Below are 18133 nucleotides of genomic sequence, written 5' to 3'. Positions count from 1 at the left end.
CAAATCAGCGCCGCTTCCTATTCGTCGGCTCCTCACGGCGCGCTGGCCAATGGAAAAGCGGCCGTCCCTCCTCCTCAGAGCGGATTGGGCGAGCTGCCTAACCCGTTCCGGGTTTTCGCCAATGGGGTTGGGAAAAGGGAGTCGCGACGCGCGCGACTGGCCAATCGCAGGAACAGCTCAGCCGGAAGTATCGTGCAGGCTTCAGTTGCCGTGGCTGCCATCTTTGCCGCGGGCGAATTGTTTGCTTTGCCGTTTACGCCAGCCCGACGGCGCGGTGGAGGGGCCGCGTCCGCCCCCGGTGAACGGGAAGGGGCCAACCGGCCAGAAAAGCCGTCCACCACGGCCGCGTCGGCCGGCGCGCCATCCCGCCTTCCGCCCTCACACGACATGGCCGCCGGGGAGGCGGGCGGGGCGCTGGGCGGGGCCTGGGGGCGGGGCGGGCAGAGCCCCGTCAGGAGAGCGCGGCCCGGCCCGGCCCGGCGGCTGCTCCAGCGCCTCCGCCGCCATGGTGAGGCCCGGGGGGCGGCCGGGAGTGCCGAGTCACGGCGGGCGGCTGGGCCCCGCGCTCCTGCGCCGGTGCGGGGCGGCGGGGGGGGTGGGCCAGCCTTGTGTTGCCGCAGGGGAGGGGATGGGAGGGGGGGAAACGGGCCCTGCGGCCCCTCGGTCCGGTTGTGGCTGCGCTTTAGGGGCCCTCAGCGAGCGCCGCGGCACCCCAGCGGGCTGTGGGTACCTCTTAACGTGCCCTTTGGGGGGTTGTGGTTTGTTTTTCCCCTAGTTCTCCTTCAACATGTTCGATCACCCCATCCCGCGGGTGTTCCAGAACCGCTTCTCCACCCAGTACCGCTGCTTCTCGGTGTCCATGCTGGCCGGGCCGAATGACAGGTCAGATGTGGAGAAAGGCGGGAAGAGTATGTGCATGTTTTATTTTGTCTAATCACTCGCGAGTCGTGCCCGGTAACGCGGCGCGGGACGGGGCCGGTGGCGCTGGGCTCGCACCCCGGGCCGGGCTCGAGGGGGAAGAAGGAGGGGCTTATCCCATTAGCGTGTCATTAAAAAACTTACCGGGTCAGTCCTGGTTTATGAGCGTTAGAAGAAAATATTCTTCTTTTTTAAAGTCTGTTGTTAAAATCTTGGGCCCATTATGAGCCGTGGAAATGCATGACCCAGGACTCTTCCCCTCCTCGGTGGAGGCCTGAACAAAGAGCGTAGATCGGCCGGTTGGTTCTCGGGCTGTCAGACTGCGCAGTGGTGGTTTGAGCTGGCATCGATTTCATAGTACCTATAAACCCAAACAAATAAAATTACCTTTGGGAAACGTTTTCTCTAGTACTAGGTATTGTAAAACCTCTTTTTTTTTTTTTTTTTTTTTTTCTGATTAAATTCTGTAATCTCCATGCTAGCAGGTATATTTGTCGTGACCAGTTCTACTGAAACCTCTGGCTCAAAAATGAATTTGCAGGAGATTATAGAGTCTCCTTTTTTTTAGTAGGAGATTTTAGAGAAAGGAACGATAAAACTTAGTTATGTACTCTTTGTACAGTCATACTTTTCCTAATCTTACATCTTATTCCTTTCTGCAGTAATTATGCCACCATCAGCTTTGGATCAACTCAGTAAGTCAATATCTTATTCTGGAATAACAGCATTAGAAATAGCAGCAAATGCATAAACAAATACCACGGTATTTTAGTTATCTATTAAAATCTGTCTTAAATGGAGTATATGAGACTAATTAGTTGAAAAAATGTATTTTGGAAGTATTTTGTCTGTCATAATTAATGGGGCTTGTCTGTCCCCAAGTACAGACATCTGAAGTGTTGGGCTACCAGAGGCATGAATCAATATTTATTAACTATTAATGGCACACTCAGTATAATGGTTACGGTTCATCTAGTAAATTCTTAATCTCAACCTGCTTGTTCTGGATGCTGTTGTCTGGAGCAAAATTAGTTTTAAATTAAAAATAAGTGATAGTTAACTTTGAAATGATGAAAAGGATAACTGAATCAATAGTATAAGTGGTCTTTATTGGCTTTTTTAACTAAGGGTTTATTTTCTTCCTGTCTGAGTTTTAGCCTTAATAGTCTAAAAATACCTTTTTGAGAAATTAGTTTAGTCAGGATGTAATTTTTCAATAGGCGGGGCCAGTTAAAATTCGTTAGGTAGGAGCTAACTGATAAGGACATAACAGTAATAGATTCCTCTGCTCATACCCGCTGCCTGCTCATCTCTGAGCTCAGGGAAATTAAAGCTGGAAGCGCGATGGCAATACAGTGTTTGTGTGTCTGCGTTCTCTCCTGGATTTGTAGTTTTGAGCGATTGGAATGATGGTGTGAGGGGAATCCTCTCCAATAGTCTAGCCTATTGTCTTGCTAATGTTCAATCTCTGAAAGCTTCAGAAATGTCTTAGTGGCTTTTAACAAATCAGACTTTTCTCTCCTCTCTCACCAGGCCGACTTAATATTACTTACCCGATGCTGTTTAAGCTGACCAATAAAAACTCAGACCGAATGACGCACTGTGGGGTGCTGGAGTTTGTGGCTGACGAGGGCATTTGTTACCTGCCGCACTGGGTGAGCTGCCTCACGCTGAACTGTCCAAACCTGAAGAGTAGGATGAGTGAGTTGCCAGTTTAATATTAAAGAGGCGGAATGTTTCCTGAACATGCGTGTCTTTGCTAGTCGTGTTCCTACGACAGCTTTCAGTCACAGCTCAGGTTGTCCTCCGTGAGAGTTTAACTAAGCAAGCAAAGCAGACCGCTTTTTAAGATGCTCTTGACTCTCCTCCCTGAAATCAAACCATGGTGAACTGCTGTGTTTCAAAGAAGATGGTGGCCTTAGCAAAAATAGGTGTATGCAAGGAAAAAGGATTTAAAACATCAGTCATGTTGATGGTTTGTATCTTTGTTTTCATTCTTCCAGATGATGCAGAACCTGCTGCTGGAAGAGGGAGGCCTGGTGCAAGTGGAAAGTGTGAATCTTCAAGTTGCTACTTACTCAAAATTTCAGCCACAGAGTCCAGATTTTCTTGACATCACCAATCCCAAAGCTGTGTATCCTTCCTATTCAGTTAGGGGGCAGGGCACAAAAGTTTTCTCCCAAATGGGAACGTTGAAGCAGAGGTAGCTTTTCAGGTGTGGCTCGTGCTCCTCCAGTAGTAGGGAACTGCTCCTGCTCCTTCTGAAAGCGAGAAGGCCGGAGAGCTTTTGCATTGCCAGCTGCTGGCACAAAGCGCAGCCAGAAGTGCAGGAGTGTGAGTCTTGGCTTGAAGTCCAGTGAGTTTGAGTGTCCCTTAGCAGAACTCGTACACCCTAGTGCTTGCTAAAAGGCTGCCTACGCTGCTGGTGGCTTTTAAACGGGGTTTGAGAGACCAAGGATCAGAGTTTTATATCATAGTAGCTTTAAAACTTCGATGTTGCATTGAAAGCAAATATTTCACCTTAACATACTCCAAAGATTAGAAAACGCACTGAGAAACTTTGCTTGCCTGACTACAGGAGACGTTATTGCCATCAACTACAACGAAAAGGTACAGTATGCAACACCAGTCCGCGCAAGTTTTGGTTGGATACCATCAATTTGAGGAAATAAATTCTGCCCCGTGTAAAAAAAAAAAAAAAAAAAAAAAAAAAAAGTGTGCTGTATTTGTGACCACACAAGTACTTGGACTCCACCTTGTGACTGGATTTTATAGATGAGTGTTTCTGGCAGCACATGTATGTATTTGATCCCTCGGGGTTGTGGACTCAGCTCAGGTGTTGGATGCTGGTGGTAACGCCGTCACCACAGAGCTGTGCACTGGTGTTGACAGCCAGCCCAGAGGGGGCGTTTCGCAATCTCTTTTCTGTGGGAGGAAAAAGGGGTCAGTTAAATCTTCTCCTGAGTTGTGGTTTAGACTCTTTCTTGACTCACAGGAAAATAATTTTTTGTGCTGTTGATGTTTTTACAAGTCTATGGACAGAATTTATCCTAAATTCATAATTTGTTTTAAAAAAATGGAGACTAAGGTACAGCAAGAGTGCAGCAGGGTACAGTAAAGGGACTGTTCTCTAGCTCCAGTACATGACAATCTTCTCAGTTAAAAATCTTTGCTCTCAAATTCTGTAGAGACCCTGCAGTATCCAGTCCTCAACCTAAAGAGCACTTATTCCAATTTTCTTGGAGCTATCTGAAGGGAAAGGTTTAGAAATGCTTTTCTTATATAAGTTGAGCTCTTTCACTGGTTGCTGTTATAATATTGGTTCCTGTTTCAGATCTATGAGCTTCGGGTGATGGAGACCAAACCGGATAAGGCTGTGTCCATCATCGAGTGCGATATGAACGTAAGTTAAAGCGGATGCGGGACGTCTGCTGTCACTGAGCCTTTCCAAGGGGAGAGGGCCCCTCGGGGGGCGGCAGCGCCGTGTGCCAGGTGCCTCTAATGCTGCGGGATGGGGAAAATCGGATGGGACGGGCGAGATGGCTCATTTGAGAGTACCCCGTGGACCTGTGTAACCACAGCCAGGGGCTTGAGCTGCACCTCGTGTACCATCAGGTGACTGCAGCCCCTAGAATTTAATGTTTAGTTTCATCATGTTTTATACTCTGAGTTTTATTTAACAGCCTTGTCTTGATTCAAACTCCAGTGATACCGTGGGGTGCTGTTATACTGCTCTGTTTCAGTTTCGTGCTAAGACTTGTTCCTGGGAGGTTTAGTCTTTCTAGCTCTGAGTTAGAATGTTTAAAGAGCAAAGCTCAGCTCTTTCTATATGGAAATGGAGTGATAGTTTGGGGAGTTTTGAGAAGTAGTGGTATAAAGCTTATGATTAAAAGAAAAGTGTCGATCATGCTTATTTTCATGCTTCTTGTGTAAATAGGTGGATTTTGATGCTCCTTTGGGGTACAAAGAACCAGAAAGAAGCGCACAGCACGAGGAGACCACAGTAGGTTACACCTCCGTTCTTCACACACGTATTCCCTAGAAGCCAGCCATGCTTGGGATGGGGCAGTGAGCGCCAGCAGACATTTGTTCCCTGAAACAATTTCCTGGGACTAAACTTCACTTACCAGATGCTTTTGTGTGTGTTACTTACAAGATGGTTTTTACCAACTGTTGATTCGGAAAGGGATTGTTCTGAAGTCTTGTTTGGTCAGAAATAGGTGGAACTGTTTCCGTGTGTTCTGCGTATCACGAGGTGAGCACGAGGAACTAAGTTGTTTTCTCCCTGGCAGGACGTTGAAGCAGACCATAGCGGGTACGTGAGTGACATCGGATTTCGTGTAAGTCCCTGTTTCTGCTGGTTTCTGAATGCCGTACGATAGCGAGGGAAAGTTGTTCCAAACAACTGCAAAATACTAGTACCTGTTCTTGGGGGTGCTTGTGGATTAATTGGTTTGTGGGGCTCCCAGCCCGTCCCGGTCTGACTTGCTGTCCTGACACGGGCAGTCTGAATGGGGGGGAGACCGAAATGATTTGACAATGATAGTGCCCGTGTGCTGTGTGCTTCCCAACACAAGCTACGGTTACATTAACACTCGTGTGCACATCCGCAGGCGTTCTCTGGTTCGGGGAACAGGCTGGATGGCAAGAAGAAAGGCGTTGAGCCCAGCCCGTCGCCAATTAAACCAGGAGACATCCGGAGGTAGGGCTGTTCCCTTCGGCTGTCGGCGCGTGAAGGATCAGTGTTTGAGCAGAGTTTAATTTGAGTTTAACTTCTTTTTTCCTGCTCCCGCAACATAAACAAGCGAACTGTGCTGTGAGCTTGCCTTCGGAAAATGAATAGTCTGGTCTCCTGGGCTGAGTGTGACGTCCCCGACCGTGTCAGACGCGGGTCCCTGGTGGACGTCGCCAGTGCTGGCCCAGTACGGGCAGACGTGGGGCAGGTCTCTGGGTGCCCAGTGGGTATAAAACATCTCTCATCATATTGTTGTGCTTCTTTTCCAGGGGCATTCCCAACTATGACTTCAAGATCGGTAGAATCACATTCATTAGAAACTCACGTCCACTCGTTAAGAAAGTCGAAGAGGTAAATAAAGCTGGATCCTTCCCAGTTTGGGGCAGAATTAGGACATTAGAACTCCGGTCCAAGGTTGTGGTTCCTCTCTCCACACTTGACTTCTCTCAGCGCAGTTCTGTTAAAAGGGGCTTTGAGCTGGGTGGAAGCAGCCCCCGCTGCCCATCCTTGGTGATGTGAAACGATTGGGCTGACACAGATTAAATAATCCAGTTCCTGCGCCTTGCTGCCGAACGGAAGGTCTCGGAAATGCTGGGATTTGTTTCCAGGCAGTGGTTATTGTGTAGACGGAGGATGTGAGATGCCTTCAGCCAGCTGCTGCTCTGCTGGAATGTTCTAACCATCGGTTTCAGCGCACACAAGCGCTGAGCAAAGAGGTAACGACCCGTTTCCCCTCTTTCTCCTTTTTCCAGGATGACTCTGGGAGCCGGTTTATTGCCTTTTCGGGAGAAGGCCAGTCCCTGCGCAAGAAGGGAAGGAAGCCCTGAGTCGCGGAACCGTTAGTCGGTCGGGAGGAAAATAAAATAAGCATTGCAGCATGTTGGGCCGTAGTGACTGCGGTGGGGACGGTGTTGGCAGCACGGGAACGCTGTCACTCTTGGGTTTCACCTTTAGAACCGGGACTGTTGGAACTGTCGGGATTTTCAGTTGGAAGTTCTGGGAATTCCGAAGGGGTGTTTTCTATGTGTTGTAAAGAGGGATAAACCAGAGGAGTAACCCAGCCTCCGGTACCAAAAGACCCTGTTTTCCGGCTGCGTCCTCCTTCCTCCCCTCCTCCCCTCCCGCTATTTTCCTCTTTCTATCTATTTTTGCCCCAATTCCAGGTGAGCTTTTTTGCCGTGGCACAAAGGCAGGCTCAGGCTCTGGCCTTTAGGGCTGTTGTGGGGACAGTCTCTGAGCTCGGCTCCGGGTGTTGGTTAGAAATCACTGTGAGCGCCTCCCCCCCGTAACCCCTTTTTGTGTTTATAATTAACAACACGCCTTTTAATTAATAGTCCAATACGGTGACGTACTGCAGCACTCGAACGGTGCACGGAGGGAGGGGTGGGACCCGACTCCCTCCCTTCCCCGAGCGGAACCTCTCGAGTCGTTATTTCGGGGGGGGGGGTGTGGGGTGGAAAAGCCGCGGCGACGGGAGGTTTTGAGGGTAAAAACGGGGGGTTTCGGGGGTAGGGTTGGGAGTCGGGGTTCGGAGCCGGCGTCACGTGCTGTGGCAGGCGGGCAGCCATTGGCTCTCAGGGCCCCCGGAAGGGGGGCGGAGCCATGAGGGGCAGCATATTTTGTGTCGCTTCCTACGATTGGCTGGCGGCGGGGGTCTTGTTGCAAGCCGGGCGGGGATTGGCCGTAGCCCCTCCCCGCTCACCCGCCAGCTCTCGCCGCCCGCCATGCTGCCGTACGGCAGCATGGCGGGCGGCGAGAGCTGGCGGGTGAGCGGGGGGGGGCCTGCCGTACGGCAGTATGGCGGGCGGCGAGAGCTGGCGGGTGAGCGGCGGGGTCCGATCCCCGGTCTAGCGGTGTCCGATCCCCGGTCTGGCGAGATCTGAGCCCTCTTTGTGTCCTTCCCTCAGCCCCCGCGTCCTTGCGAAGACTACTGGTGGGAGTGGAAGCACTGCCGGGGCTTGCGGCACGCCTTCCATCACTATTACGCCCACGGGGAGCTGCCGTCCTGCGGCCGATGGAAAGAGGATTACGAGGCTTGTCGTTCCTGGGAACGGGACCGCCAAGCAGCCGCGCAGGTACCGGGAGACACGAGGGGTGGGCTCGCTTAAAGGTTTTTGGTTGGTTTTTTTTGTTAGTTTGTTTTTTTTCCGGAGGGAAAGCGTGCTTGAGCGTTTTGGTGTGAAAGTTCTGGGTTTTGGGGTTCTCCGTTTGGGGTGCGCAAATCGCAGAATGACATGGGGTTGGAAGGGATCTCTGGAGATCCAAACCTCCACCCCTGCCAAAGCAGGTCCACCCCGAGCAGGTTGGAGAGGGACGTGTCCCCTTCTCCAGGTGGGTTTTGAATGTCTCCAGAGATGGAGGCTCCGCCACCTTGGGTTCCAGATTGTGCCCGTTTCCTCTTGTCCTGTCACTGGAAAAAAGACTGGCCCCGTCCTCTTGCCACCCACCCTTTCGAGTATTTCACAGGATCACAGAATCTTCATGGTCAGAAGGGACCTTTGAGATCATCGAGTCCAACCACAGAAAAAAAAAACCACCCCAAAACCAACCAAACCAACCCCCCACCCACAAACAGACACAACCCAACAGTCTCAGGCACTAGATCATGCCCTGAACAGCCACGTCTACACGTTTCTTAAATCCCTCCAGAGACAGCGACTCCACCACCTCCCTGGGCAGGCTGTTCCAGTGCCTGACCACTCTCTCAGTAAAGTAATTCTTCCTGATATCTAATCTAAACCTCCCCTGCCCCAACTTCAGACCGTTTCCTCTGGTCCTGTCGTTATTCCCTTGGGAGAAGAGGCCAACACCCACCTCTCTACACCCTCTTTTCAGGGAGTTGTAGAGGGCAATGAGGTCTCCCCTCAGCCTCCTCTTCTCCAAACTCAACATGCCCAGAGGCACGTTTAAAGGGCCGCCTGGGAGCGTGTGTCCGGGAAGGGCCCCCCCAGCATCGAGCGGGGCAGCAGCGGTGGTTTCAGAGGCAAACTATAAACGTGGGAGAGTTAAAAGCGTGTATCCTGGCTCACCCAGACACCCTGTCGCACTTCTATCGAAGCACCATAAACTTCTCTTCCTCCTTTGATCCTAAACCCTCCGCAGGAACCCTGTGGGGGCTGGAACACCCACCGCTGCTGTGGTGTGTTTTTTCCCCCCTCGTGTTGCAGGCAGCTCTGTGCGAGAGTGAAAGAGCTCGAGTTATGGAACGGCAGAAACACGCCCCGGTGTGGAGGCTGAGGAAGAGCCCACCCCCCGACTGGTACCTGCCCCTCGACCAGGACAAACCCAACTAGCCCCAGCCTCGCCGTGTGGGGTCAGTAACCTCACACACAACCTGCGCTGGGCCTTGCCCGCTCTCCTCTTGCGATCACAGGGCTGTAGCTCTGCCCCGCAATAATTCCAAAACCACTGAGAGTTTATTATTTCAACTCCTGGTATTTTTTTTAAAGGGAGAATGGAGGTGTTTAATTTGATTCTCGCCTCTTGCTACTGTCCGAGTGCAGGGTTTCACCTCAGCAGCTCCTCTCGCCAGAGGGGAGGATCCCTTCCCCGCCAGCCCGTGCTGCGCCTCTGGAACAGGGCGCCCACCCCCTGGGAAGAGAGAATCCAGCTGGGGCTGCTCCCGCCCGCTCAGGACAATCACCACCACCCAGTGCAAAAGGCGTTCCCCAGAGACCAGATTGGGGTGGGTGAAGAGCTCCTTGGCTGGTGGGATGATGCTGCAGCCCCTCAAACCACCCCCTGCCCGGCCCTGCTGGTGGCAGTCGTGTGCGTCAACGGCAGTGTTCAAAATCACTACAAAAATAAAGGTTTGCGTGAATGAGGAGAGATCTGTTTTGTTCTAGGGCAAACACATGGCAACATAAAAACCCCAGATTCAATTTTGGCTTTGTCACAGTACGTTTCCCGTCTGTTTTCCCTCTTAGATACAAAAGCACTTCCCTGCTCTGCCCAGAAAGGCAGGGGAGAGTCAGCTGCTGCCTCCCTTACAGCACAGATGGGACATTCCTTCCTCACAGCACAGGGATCTTCCAGGTTAGGGTTTATGCAGAACAAAAAAAAAAAAAAAAAAAAAAGTTTCTTGGGAGCATGTGGAGGGAGGAGAGATACAAGCCCAGAAAGAGAAAATACTCCATGAAACGCCAGCTCTTGGTCTTGCTCTCACGGGGCCCAAACGTAAGGCAGGGTGGTGCTGCTGGGCGTCTCACTGCCCAGAGAGCCGTTTAAAAAACCCAAACACATAGAAACTTCACTGGTATGTTTTTACAGTCCCGCCCCCTACAGTATTTTAACCGGCAGAAGGAATCGTTTATTCCTGTTCCGCTCTCTCCTCCCCGGGTCGGCCGAGTAGCTCGTGATGAACAACAAACTCCTCCCTCACTGCGTGTACACCTTGGTGATATCGATGCACTTCCCCTCCGGAGGGTCGTACCCCGGCAGCGGGGGGGTATAATCGGGTCCCTCTCTCTGGAAGGGGAAAAGCCCCGGGTCGCGGCGGATGGCTGCCTGGTACAGCTCCTCCGACTCCAGGCGCAGCTCCCGCAGCGCCTCCTGCTGAGCTTCCACCAGGGCCTGGATCGCAGCCTTCTCCGCCTTGTCTTGGTTCTGCTTGAACAAACACCACTTCTTCAGAAGTAACACCCTTCTTTCCGTCTCCTCAAGTGACAGAGGGGGGAGACTCCGCACCCTGGTAAAGAGTAGGATTACGTTTTAATAGAGAAATGGCCTGCACCCCAAAGAGCAAATTAAAAAAAAAAAACCCACAAAACAACAACAAACCCCCAAACCCAGAGAACCCCAGTGTTTCATTCGTGCAACATCTGTGAGGTTTTCTACGCTCATTCTAACAGGAAACTCGCAGGACTATTTTTTTCACTACTTTTAGCAGGAGCAAATAAAATTTGCCGTCCCCGTTTTTGTCCTGTAGGACAAAGTAGGGAAGGTTTCATCCCGAGGCCGGCACTATATTGCAGTTTTGCAGAGCAAGAAACGACAAGCGTTCCTCCCACGCACACAAGCACCCAGTGAGACAGTCTCACTCACCTGGTGCCATCCGAGAACTTCAGCGGGGTTAGAAAATCCTCAATTGGAATCATTTCTGGGGCAGCTTTTTCCAACTTTCTAATCTTCTTTTTCATACGTTCCCTCTGTGCTTGCTCTTTCTTTACATCCACTTTCTTCTTCTTCTTTGGTTGTGCTCTGCCAGGGAAATAATTACATGAGTGAAAGAAGGTATTTTGTCATTTAATTCAACACCAGCACCTTTCACTTCCACTTTACTTTTCTAAGGACGTTCCTTCCCATTGTTTGATTCGGTCCCTAGTGCAGGTTCCAGCCATTAGCTTTATTCAAGTAACGTCACTTCCAGGACACAGTAATATGTCTTCTGAGATTTCCTGCAGAGAGACTGTACCTGCCCAAGAAAAGCAACCTCCAGTTTTGTGCTGAGCACCAGAATGAGCTGAGGAGACAGCACTAGAATTGTTTTGCACTGGCTCAGGGTGCAGCAGAGCAGGTAACAGGTTTATCTGCAATACTCCTGCTGTCTCACGGTAAAGAAGAGAGCGACTGGTTTTACACATGCTTTTAAAACTTCCACGTTTGGAACCAAATTCAAGGGGCAGATGTTCCTCTGCTGTTGTACTTCCCCAGGCAGATCCCGTTATCCCAGATAATGCATTAACGCCACACTCCGCAGACGAATCCTCACAGCAAAATATTGCTAGAACAAACAACCTTCGTGGTGTGGAGCAGTCCCATGATGGTACCTACCAGCTACCAGGATATTTTAAATCTAGTGGCATCAAAACAAAACATGGATACCAAAATGTAACATAGATGTAAATGCGGGCTGTCTAATACACCGCTTTACAGTATTTTCAGTTCGGCTCCCATTTCCATTGCTGCTCAGGAGGGAATTCTGGAGCAGCGCTTAAATCCAAACATTTTGTGGCTGAAGGAGAAAATACAACTACACACCGGCACAAAGTGGCAATTATACAGGTTACCATTACACTCCCCCCACGCAGTGACTTCAAAGCAAAGACTTACAGTTAAAAGTTAGTTTGGACGTGGGGAAACGGGGGATCCCCTCAGGATGAAACCTCCTCTCGCTCACCTGACGGGGAGAGACGCCCGGGCCGCCAGCAGCGATGTCTGCCAGTGACTCCCTCGGCTCGGAACCGCCTGGGGCAGCCAGGAACTGGGGAAGGAACATAAATCGTGAGGAGAAATTCGGCCTGTTCGGCGCTGCGAATCCACAGATGCCCGCCCGGGAGGGGGACCAGGCCCGGGGCTCGCCGAAGGGCGAGCCCCGGACCTGGTCCCCCTCCCGGGCGGGCGAGGAGAAAGCCCCGGGCCTGGTCCCCCTCCCGGGCGGGCGAGGAGAAAGCCCCGAGCCACGGCTCTACCTGAGGCGAGCCCCGCGGAGGCCCCGGGCCGCCGCCGCCGCCGCTGCCAACATGGCGCCCTGAGGTGACGGCGGTGTCCCCCTCGCTCCCCGCCGGCCGCGCTCCCGCTCCCGCCTCTCCCCGTTCCGCCGTCCTGAGGGGAGGCCCCGCCCGCGCCCCGCCCCGCCGGCCCAGAGCCGGGGAACGTCGGGGCTCGGGGGCGGCTGTTTCCCGCCGGGCCGGTTAGGCGGTTGCCAGGCGCCGAGTTCCGGCGTTGCCGGGAGCCGCCGGGAGCCGAGCGGGGGATGCGGCCGGGCGGCGGGGGCTGCGGCAGGGGCGGCGCCGGGGCATGGAGCGGCGCTGAGGCGGCTCCGGCCGGTGGAGGGGGCGGGCAGAGCGGCGTGCGGCGGGGGCCCATGGTGGCCGGCGGCCGCCGCTGAGCTCCGCCGCTCACTCGGCCGCGGAGGCAGCCCGGGCGGAGCCGCCCTGGGGTCCCGAGGGCGGAGGCCGGCGGGGGCCCCGGGCGGGGAACAATGAAGCTCCTGAAGCCGACCTGGGTCAACCACAATGGTGAGCGGGGGCCGGGCGGCCGCGCCGCCGGGCGGCAGGTGTCGGGCGGGCAGGTGCGGCGGGGGGCGGCGGGGCCGGGGCCGTCGGTAGCCGCCGCCCGGCAGCCTGCGGGGGGGGCCCGCCGCGACGGGGAGCTGCCGGCGGCGGCAGGTGCGGCGGGAGCGGGGAGTCCCCCGTCCCCTGCGGGTGGCCGGGGCGGAGGGGAGCCCGGGGTCCCGGGAGAACGGGGTGCAGCTCGCAGGGCTGGCGTGGCGAGCGGGCTCGGCCCCAGAAGATGGCTGAAGGGCGGGGGCCGCGCTGGGCGGGGGGAGCCGCCCGTTCCGCCGGGCGGGGGCTCCGCGCCGGGGAGCAGGGGGGGTCGCTGGGCCCGGTGCCGTCCCGGGGCGGGGGGGGGGTGTCGTGCGAGGACCCCTCCGGCCGGGGTGTGCGGGCACCAGCGCACCCGCTGAGCGCCGCCGGCCCGCGGTTACCGGTGGGGTATTAAACTGCCCGAGCGCCGTGAGCTGCAGCAGCCGCCGTTGCGCTGGCGCTGGCCCCGGGGAGAGGGATTCTCCCGACAGCACTTTCCAGACAACTCCCCGAAGTTGTGCAGTGTCCTGCCTGCCGCTCCTCTGGTGACTTTGTAGGGGTTTCTGAGCTAAAACCCTTCCAGAACGAAGTGCGGATACGGACGGAAAGCTCTGTGCTTCCCGCTGTGTTGGGGACAGGACAGCATCGCGGGTGTGCGTTTACACCGCTCACGATAAGTGTCCAGAGTGGTACCTGCGCTGATCCTGGGGGAGCAGCGAGAAGAAATCTAATGTGAAGAGCTCACTTCTGTTTATGCAAGTTTTGTCCTTAAATTCGTGCCTTTAGCTTTATTTCAACTGCAGGTTTTACACCCTTGTGTGAATGTCAGTAGTTGGACTTATCTGGCTGGTTGGTATCTGGAGTAAAACCAGGCCGGAGAGCAGCTTATCCGAGTTGCAGGAGTGTGCTTGGAGTTAGAAACTGCAGCTGCAGCCTCACGGCTGCCCCTCTGCCCACGCTGCTGTCGCTGGAATCGCCCTGCGGCTTTTCAGAACTGAAGCCTCGAGTGGAAATTCGCATGTGGCTTTACTTGAACTACTCCCCAGGGGCCGTAGAGTCAGCAGATGGACCAAGCCTTTCAGTGAAAGCTTGTAGTGAACCGAAGAAATGCAGAAGTACTTTATTTGAGACGTTTTTTTACATTTCTGCTTGGTTAATCTAAACAAATGTAGCATTTACGTCTTGATCTCTGGCTGCCTGTGGGCAGACTGTCCTGCGCCTCTCTGGGTCTGCAGTGGGAGCCCACTTGTCAGCTGCTGAATACAAACTTTGGGCCTAAATCTTTGCGGATCACAGAGATTAGATCTGTGGCTTCTTATTTCTTGAGCGGGTGCATCTTTTGGTATGGGCGTGCATGGGAAATCTCTAGCACTTTACGTCTAACCGTTGCAGAAGACAGCCTTCGGCCAAGCAGTCTGCAGCGAGGCCCCATTTGTAAAGTCCGTGATACTTTGCCCAGTGGATAATGTGCTACGCAGGGCCTCAGTAGTCCCAAATTTTATTCCCATTTCTGCTGCTGTCCTGCTGGGATGAGTTTGGGTGAGTCACTGTCATAGTTTCACCACCTGCAAAACAGACATTCGTCGCTGGCTTCATTTGTAAAACACTTTAAGGTCTGCTCACATATACAGGACTGTATAGATTCATAACATGCATGTGTGCTTGTCCCTGGGCAAGGAGTGCAGGGTGGGAACTGGTAAGTTTAGTCGGGCTCTTTTAACGCACCCAGGCTCTGGATCCCGCAGGCATCGCTGCACACAGGCCGTCTCCATCGCTTTCATGGGCCTGCCTGTTTGCTGAGAAACCTCTCCAGAAAAAGGGTGAAGATAATTTATGGCGTGTGTACTGGAGACTCACTGGGATGATTTTTACCCCCTTGGTTTTCCCCGCGGGCACGAGAGGCTGCTTCCCCGTTGGTTTGTGAGCAGGAGCCCTGAGAGCCAGCCTGGCTCTGCCGTTCCTGCCCGACCCTCTCCCCGCTCCGTTTGGGGATTTGTACTTTCCTGAACGGACGAGGATAAGTGTAATGAAGCTTACAGGCACGCGTTCTCCAGGAGATAATAGACGTGAGAAGGCAGTGTCGCAGCAGGGGCGTTCAGTACGCCTGGGGATCGAACGCTGCTCAGCCTGGATGCCGTGTGTCTGCGGTACAAGCGCTTTCACACGTTTTGGCTCTACAGGTTTTTGTCTTGGAGTTCTTAATGTCACTTTAGCTGAGTGCTTATTGGAAATACTGCTTCTTCAGATGCGTTTTCCGTAAGCTTTTCACACTCTTAGTGTGGGTTTATTAGATTTTGTGTGAAGCTCTCGTTATTGTTGTGTTCTTCTCTTCCGTGTTTCTTTGGCTTGGAGCAAGGCAGAATATTGAATAGTGCAGCCTAACGGTGGGGCAGGAATGGGTGGCTGTAACATCCAGATGGTGTGATTTGCTTCTCCTTCCCAGTTTTCCATCCGGTACCTGGATAAAGATGCATCACTCACCCAGCAGTAGTACATACGTATCTGGCACGTGAGTTTTGAGAGCCCTGGTGCTTGATGACGGCTGATGCAGGTGTGGGAAAGGGGGTCCCTCGCAGTTCCGAGGAACCTGTGCAAACCCCAGGGTGCTGCTCCCCTATAACAGCTTGTGGAAACGGGAACCTGCTTTTGTTTAAATATAAGCATGGAGTTTATTATCTCTCCAAGCTGTAATGGTGGAATGTAAATATTTGAATTGATTTGTGAGTCATGTTAGATGTTATGTATCGGATGGGGTGGAAGCAAAATGAATAGAAACTCATTCATTTTGTGGTAGAAATTCACCTAGAATTGTATTTATATTTCATTGATTATTGCCTGAAGTTAAGTAACAAACACACTGTTTAAAATTGCTTTTTTTCTTCAGCTGCTGTATTTTTTTTTTAAAGATGTGACTTTCTCCTTGGGCTTGAATTACCTTACTTGGAACTCTTTGCTCCAAGCTTGTTTCGTTATCAGTATTTCTTTAAGTACATAATGTATATTTGGGTTCTTTAAACAAATAATCCAACAAGACATCTGATCTCTTGTAAGGTGTTCTGTTTTTAATGAACCTGGTTTGCTTCCGTGTGCGATGCGATGCCGTGAGCTTCAATAATTTAAACTTATCTTTTTTAGAAATTATTACAAGAGGGAAAAATGTCTTAAAACACAGTTAGATTTTAATGTTACTGGTTAAGTATCAATTATGTTTTGTTCTGATGCATGGTTAGTGTTCAGAAATCCAACACTTCTCCACTTTGGAGCATGGGGAAGCGTCTGGGCACTTTGAGACAGGGACCTTGTGCCTTTTGGCTCGTTTCGATGGGATCTAACAATGGAATCAGATGAAGACGTGGAGCTGGGGAAGGAAGTGGCCGCTGTCAAATAATGGCTTCTTCTCCGTTATTTTGAGAAAATGAAGGAAGTGAGGAAAAGCCCCAGTATCTGTGATCAGTTTATAAACCACAAGTCGTATGGAACAAGTCCTGTAGCCTTAACCGTGGCAGTTGTCACTGCTGGAAATGAGGTGATGTGCCCTGGGGGAAAGAGCACCCTGGTAATGACTTTGGCTGAATTTCTGCCCCGTGATCACTTAATCTGCTCTCTTTTTTAAAAAAAGCATTTGACATCTCTAGATTGATAAAACATAATGATTATTGAACCTGTTCTGTATTTTAAGGAATAGACATAACAGTGTAGAGAGAAAACTTATTAAAAACAAATTTCCTTCTAGATGGTGAAAGAACTAATATATGTTGATAAGCAGGTAGCTTTAGTAGTGATTCCTTTTCTCAAATCTGAGTAATCTCATTAAGGCTGACACTTGGACCGTGCCTCTGGGGGCTCCCTGTGCGTTTCACCCATTTCTGAGCTCCCGAACACGAGTGTGTAACAAACCTGACTTGAGCCTTCACACAGTCTGTGTGCTGCACAGGAGCTGGGTTGTTTGTCACCTGGATGTGCTGCTCCCATAAGTAGCAGGGGCTGCAGCTCCTTCCTGAGGGTCGGCCAAAGGGTGCGAATTAGGTGCTCCCGGTCTGGATGACACCACCCTTGGTCTCTGGGCTTTCTGGTGCCAAAATGTGCCGTAGCTCTGCTGCTGCCTGAGAAATGGATGGGGGTGATCTTTGTGGGTGAAGTGGCAGAAGCTCAGGTTGTTGGGGCTTCCCACAGGAGTCCCCACGGGACCGCTGCGCTCTGCTCCAGCCAGAGCCAGGAACGAAATCCTCGCGCCCCGTGGTCCAGGGCTACTCCGTAAGTAGGTGCTTCACTCCTTGGGTGGCCTTTGTCAGCTTAAGTTTATGCTTCCCTCTCCTAATAAAATTACTGCAACTTAGAGTTGCAGAGCACAGTAGAAGTGTTGTGAACTGGAAACTGTGGGCTCTAAACAACTGAGTAGTCCATGTTTAATCGTATTACCCCTGGATCGCGGAGTAATATCCACAGCCATTTGAGATAAAATCCAGACTGACCCGTGAAGAGCCTTTCATCCAGGCTGGCGGTAGGTTTTGTGCTGTGCCAGGGACACGTGTGACATGGAGTTTTGCGGTTGTAGTTTGTATTTTGGTTAATGCCAAATGTCTGTTAGGAGGAGGGTGTGACAGGTCGAGGCTGGGTGTAGTTTGACAGATTTACTGTATATGGAAAATGGAGGACTCTTATCTGTACAAACTTCTAGAAGTCTGGAACTTGATTTAGTAAACTCATGTTTCTCGGGAGAAAAATCCCATCTGTAAAGGTTAACCACGGGATGCATCTGGACATCACTGGTGAGACTGAGACGTATGACACTAGTCCAATTTATTTGGAATTATCCGTGAGATGGAAACAATATTTACTTGGCTCTGATGGGAGATTAATTTGATGAGCCTCACGTTCATAAGTCATCGTGCTCTAAGCTTATTGGCAGATTGTGTGAAAAGGCCAAGTTTCCTGGGCAGACCGTTGTGTGTGATTAGTTACCTGTGCAATAAGGTCCCTTCCTGGATCGCAGTTGAGCCACGTAGGAAACTGCATTTGTTGTTGAGGGCTTCATTTATTACCCCCGCCTTTCCTGAGTGCAAAGTCCATACCCTTTTTAAACTTCTCTTGTAAAATACTGCTCTGTGACCTGACAACTTCCACCGAGTCCTGAGCTTTTAGGATTTTTGTGAAAATATCTGCTCGGTGCTCATTAGATCAAAAGCCAGATTTATGCTAGGAAAAGAACTAGAGAGAAGACGCTGTCCTGCCATATAAATACGTGGATCGTTTGCATTTGAGCACTGTAGGGCAGCCTCTGAACGAGGAGTGAGGAGAGTTGGGCACTGAGCGGGACGGGAGGAACGCCTGCAGAGCGGTGGGGGGCTCACGGTTCGGGTCGAGAACTGAGGGGTGTTGAAGTAACAGGAGGTGCAGGACACTCGGAGCCGGTGGCTCTTCAGAGGGTCCGTGGTTGAGCAGCGGATCTCTC

General features: G+C 52.0%; 4 protein-coding genes across 7 annotated transcripts in view; 3 read left to right on the top strand and 1 right to left on the bottom strand.

The window, feature by feature from the left end:
• The first annotated feature begins 434 nt into the window (after window positions 1–434).
• On the top strand, window positions 435–6989 carry UFD1 (ubiquitin recognition factor in ER associated degradation 1). Of its 3 annotated transcripts, none has more exons than XM_074159375.1 (12): window positions 435–508; window positions 776–908; window positions 1581–1613; window positions 2452–2573; window positions 2922–3052; window positions 3456–3528; window positions 4253–4321; window positions 4856–4921; window positions 5211–5258; window positions 5532–5620; window positions 5923–6004; window positions 6406–6989. In XM_074159375.1, exons 1-12 carry the CDS (start codon window positions 506–508, stop codon window positions 6478–6480), a joined length of 924 nt encoding a protein of 307 aa, XP_074015476.1. In that variant the 5' UTR covers window positions 435–505; the 3' UTR covers window positions 6481–6989. The 3 variants fall into 3 exon arrangements, with proteins under 3 accessions (XP_074015476.1, XP_074015478.1, XP_074015477.1); XM_074159377.1 differs by having other exon boundaries at window positions 445–508; window positions 776–882; window positions 6406–6532; XM_074159376.1 differs by having other exon boundaries at window positions 506–576.
• Window positions 6990–7380: 391 nt separating this feature from the next.
• On the top strand, window positions 7381–9478 carry C16H22orf39 (chromosome 16 C22orf39 homolog). Of its 2 annotated transcripts, none has more exons than XM_074159525.1 (4): window positions 7381–7419; window positions 7561–7728; window positions 8821–8966; window positions 9103–9478. In XM_074159525.1, exons 1-3 carry the CDS (start codon window positions 7396–7398, stop codon window positions 8944–8946), a joined length of 318 nt encoding a protein of 105 aa, XP_074015626.1. In that variant the 5' UTR covers window positions 7381–7395; the 3' UTR covers window positions 8947–8966; window positions 9103–9478. The 2 variants fall into 2 exon arrangements, with proteins under 2 accessions (XP_074015626.1, XP_074015625.1); XM_074159524.1 differs by lacking the exon at window positions 7381–7419 and adding an exon at window positions 7449–7474 and having other exon boundaries at window positions 9157–9477.
• Window positions 9072–12176, bottom strand: MRPL40 (mitochondrial ribosomal protein L40). Its single transcript, XM_074159523.1, has 4 exons — window positions 12064–12176; window positions 11772–11855; window positions 10697–10852; window positions 9072–10340 (listed from the first exon to the last, which is right to left on the bottom strand). The coding sequence occupies exons 1-4, from the start codon at window positions 12114–12116 to the stop codon at window positions 10031–10033; spliced, it is 603 nt and encodes a 200-aa protein (XP_074015624.1). The 5' UTR covers window positions 12117–12176; the 3' UTR covers window positions 9072–10030.
• Window positions 12177–12575: 399 nt separating this feature from the next.
• Window positions 12576–18133, top strand: part of HIRA (histone cell cycle regulator) — a 33670-nt gene continuing 28112 nt past the window's right edge. Inside the window, exon 1 of the mRNA XM_074159636.1 lies at window positions 12576–12612. Within this exon, the coding sequence (XP_074015737.1) occupies window positions 12576–12612 (37 nt within the window). The remainder of the gene's footprint in view (window positions 12613–18133) is intronic.

The sequence above is a fragment of the Numenius arquata genome, chromosome 16 (genome assembly GCF_964106895.1).
Source record: "Numenius arquata chromosome 16, bNumArq3.hap1.1, whole genome shotgun sequence".
NCBI lineage: Eukaryota > Metazoa > Chordata > Aves > Charadriiformes > Scolopacidae > Numenius > Numenius arquata.
The sequence above is the reverse complement of the archived record's forward strand: the minus strand, read 5'-3'. Positions and strand labels throughout refer to the sequence as shown.